This window comes from Cebus imitator, unplaced genomic scaffold, assembly GCF_001604975.1.
Source record: "Cebus imitator isolate Cc_AM_T3 unplaced genomic scaffold, Cebus_imitator-1.0 Scaffold274, whole genome shotgun sequence".
Lineage (NCBI taxonomy): Eukaryota > Metazoa > Chordata > Mammalia > Primates > Cebidae > Cebus > Cebus imitator.
The window spans coordinates 556148-557142 of record NW_016107589.1 but is presented as its reverse complement, the minus strand read 5'-3'; the positions used below and the strand labels follow the sequence as shown (position 1 = coordinate 557142).

Genomic DNA, 995 nt, shown 5'->3' with positions numbered 1-995 from the left:
AAAAAAAAAAAAAAAAGATAAGAGGTTAGTCTCCTAAAACTTTGTCATTGTTCAAAATCGACAGCAGCCAAACCAGCAGATGTTTATGGGAGTATTCTCTGTCTTCCAGAACGACTACGGTCAGAAGATGGGCAGCCAATGGTGCTCAAACTCAAGGACTGGCCTCCTGGGGAAGATTTTCGAGACATGATGCCAACGAGGTTAGTGACCTGCAGTGGTGTCATCTTCAGAAGCCATCACAAAGTAATCACAGAAAAGTGAACTTTGTCTCTTGGCGTTCTTCCCTGATAACAAACTAAGTCATCTTTCATGCACTTTTATAGGTTTGAAGATCTGATGGAGAACCTTCCTCTGCCAGAATATACCAAACGAGATGGCAGGCTCAATCTGGCCTCTAGGCTGCCTAGCTACTTTGTAAGGCCTGATCTGGGCCCCAAGATGTACAACGCCTATGGTATGAGGGAGAGACTAAAATTGCTCTTTCGGGGGACTGTTGTTCTTATTTCAACTATAGAGGGAGATCTGTGGTCACTGTCAGGTGTAGAGATGATTTTGGGCAGATGCTGGAAAAGTGAATACTATCCAAGATGGTTTTTAATATGTTTGCTTTTGTCATACTGGGTTTCATAACATCCATGTGGGCCCAGACCATAAGCGTACATGTCTCCAGTTGTGAGAAAGTTTCCTGTCAAAAACTCTACCCAAGGAGCCATATTCTTGAGTCTAAAGAAACTTGACAAAATAATAATGAAGAGGTCTGGGTGCCATGCTACCCAGCCAGTGCTTTGTAAAGGCCACTGATGACCTAAATCACAGTGAAAGCTCAGCTATATCTGAATATGCCTAATGCCGCCCATGTCTGGTTTTCTTTTCTTTTCTTTTCTTTTCTTTTTTTTGAGACGGAGTTTCGCTCTTGTTACCCAGGCTGGAGTGCAATGGTGCGATCTTGGCTCACCGCAACCTCTGCCTCCCAGGTTCAAGTGATTCTCCTGCCT

General features: G+C 43.8%; 1 protein-coding gene across 2 annotated transcripts in view; it reads left to right on the top strand.

Moving 5' to 3' along the window:
- KDM3B (lysine demethylase 3B) overlaps positions 1–995 on the top strand; it is a 60792-nt gene that overhangs the window by 47892 nt on the left and 11905 nt on the right. For both annotated transcript variants that reach the window (XM_017500982.2, XM_037728645.1), the window contains 2 exons: positions 110–200; positions 324–454. In XM_017500982.2, coding sequence (XP_017356471.2) covers positions 110–200; positions 324–454 — 222 coding nt within the window. The remainder of the gene's footprint in view (positions 1–109; positions 201–323; positions 455–995) is intronic.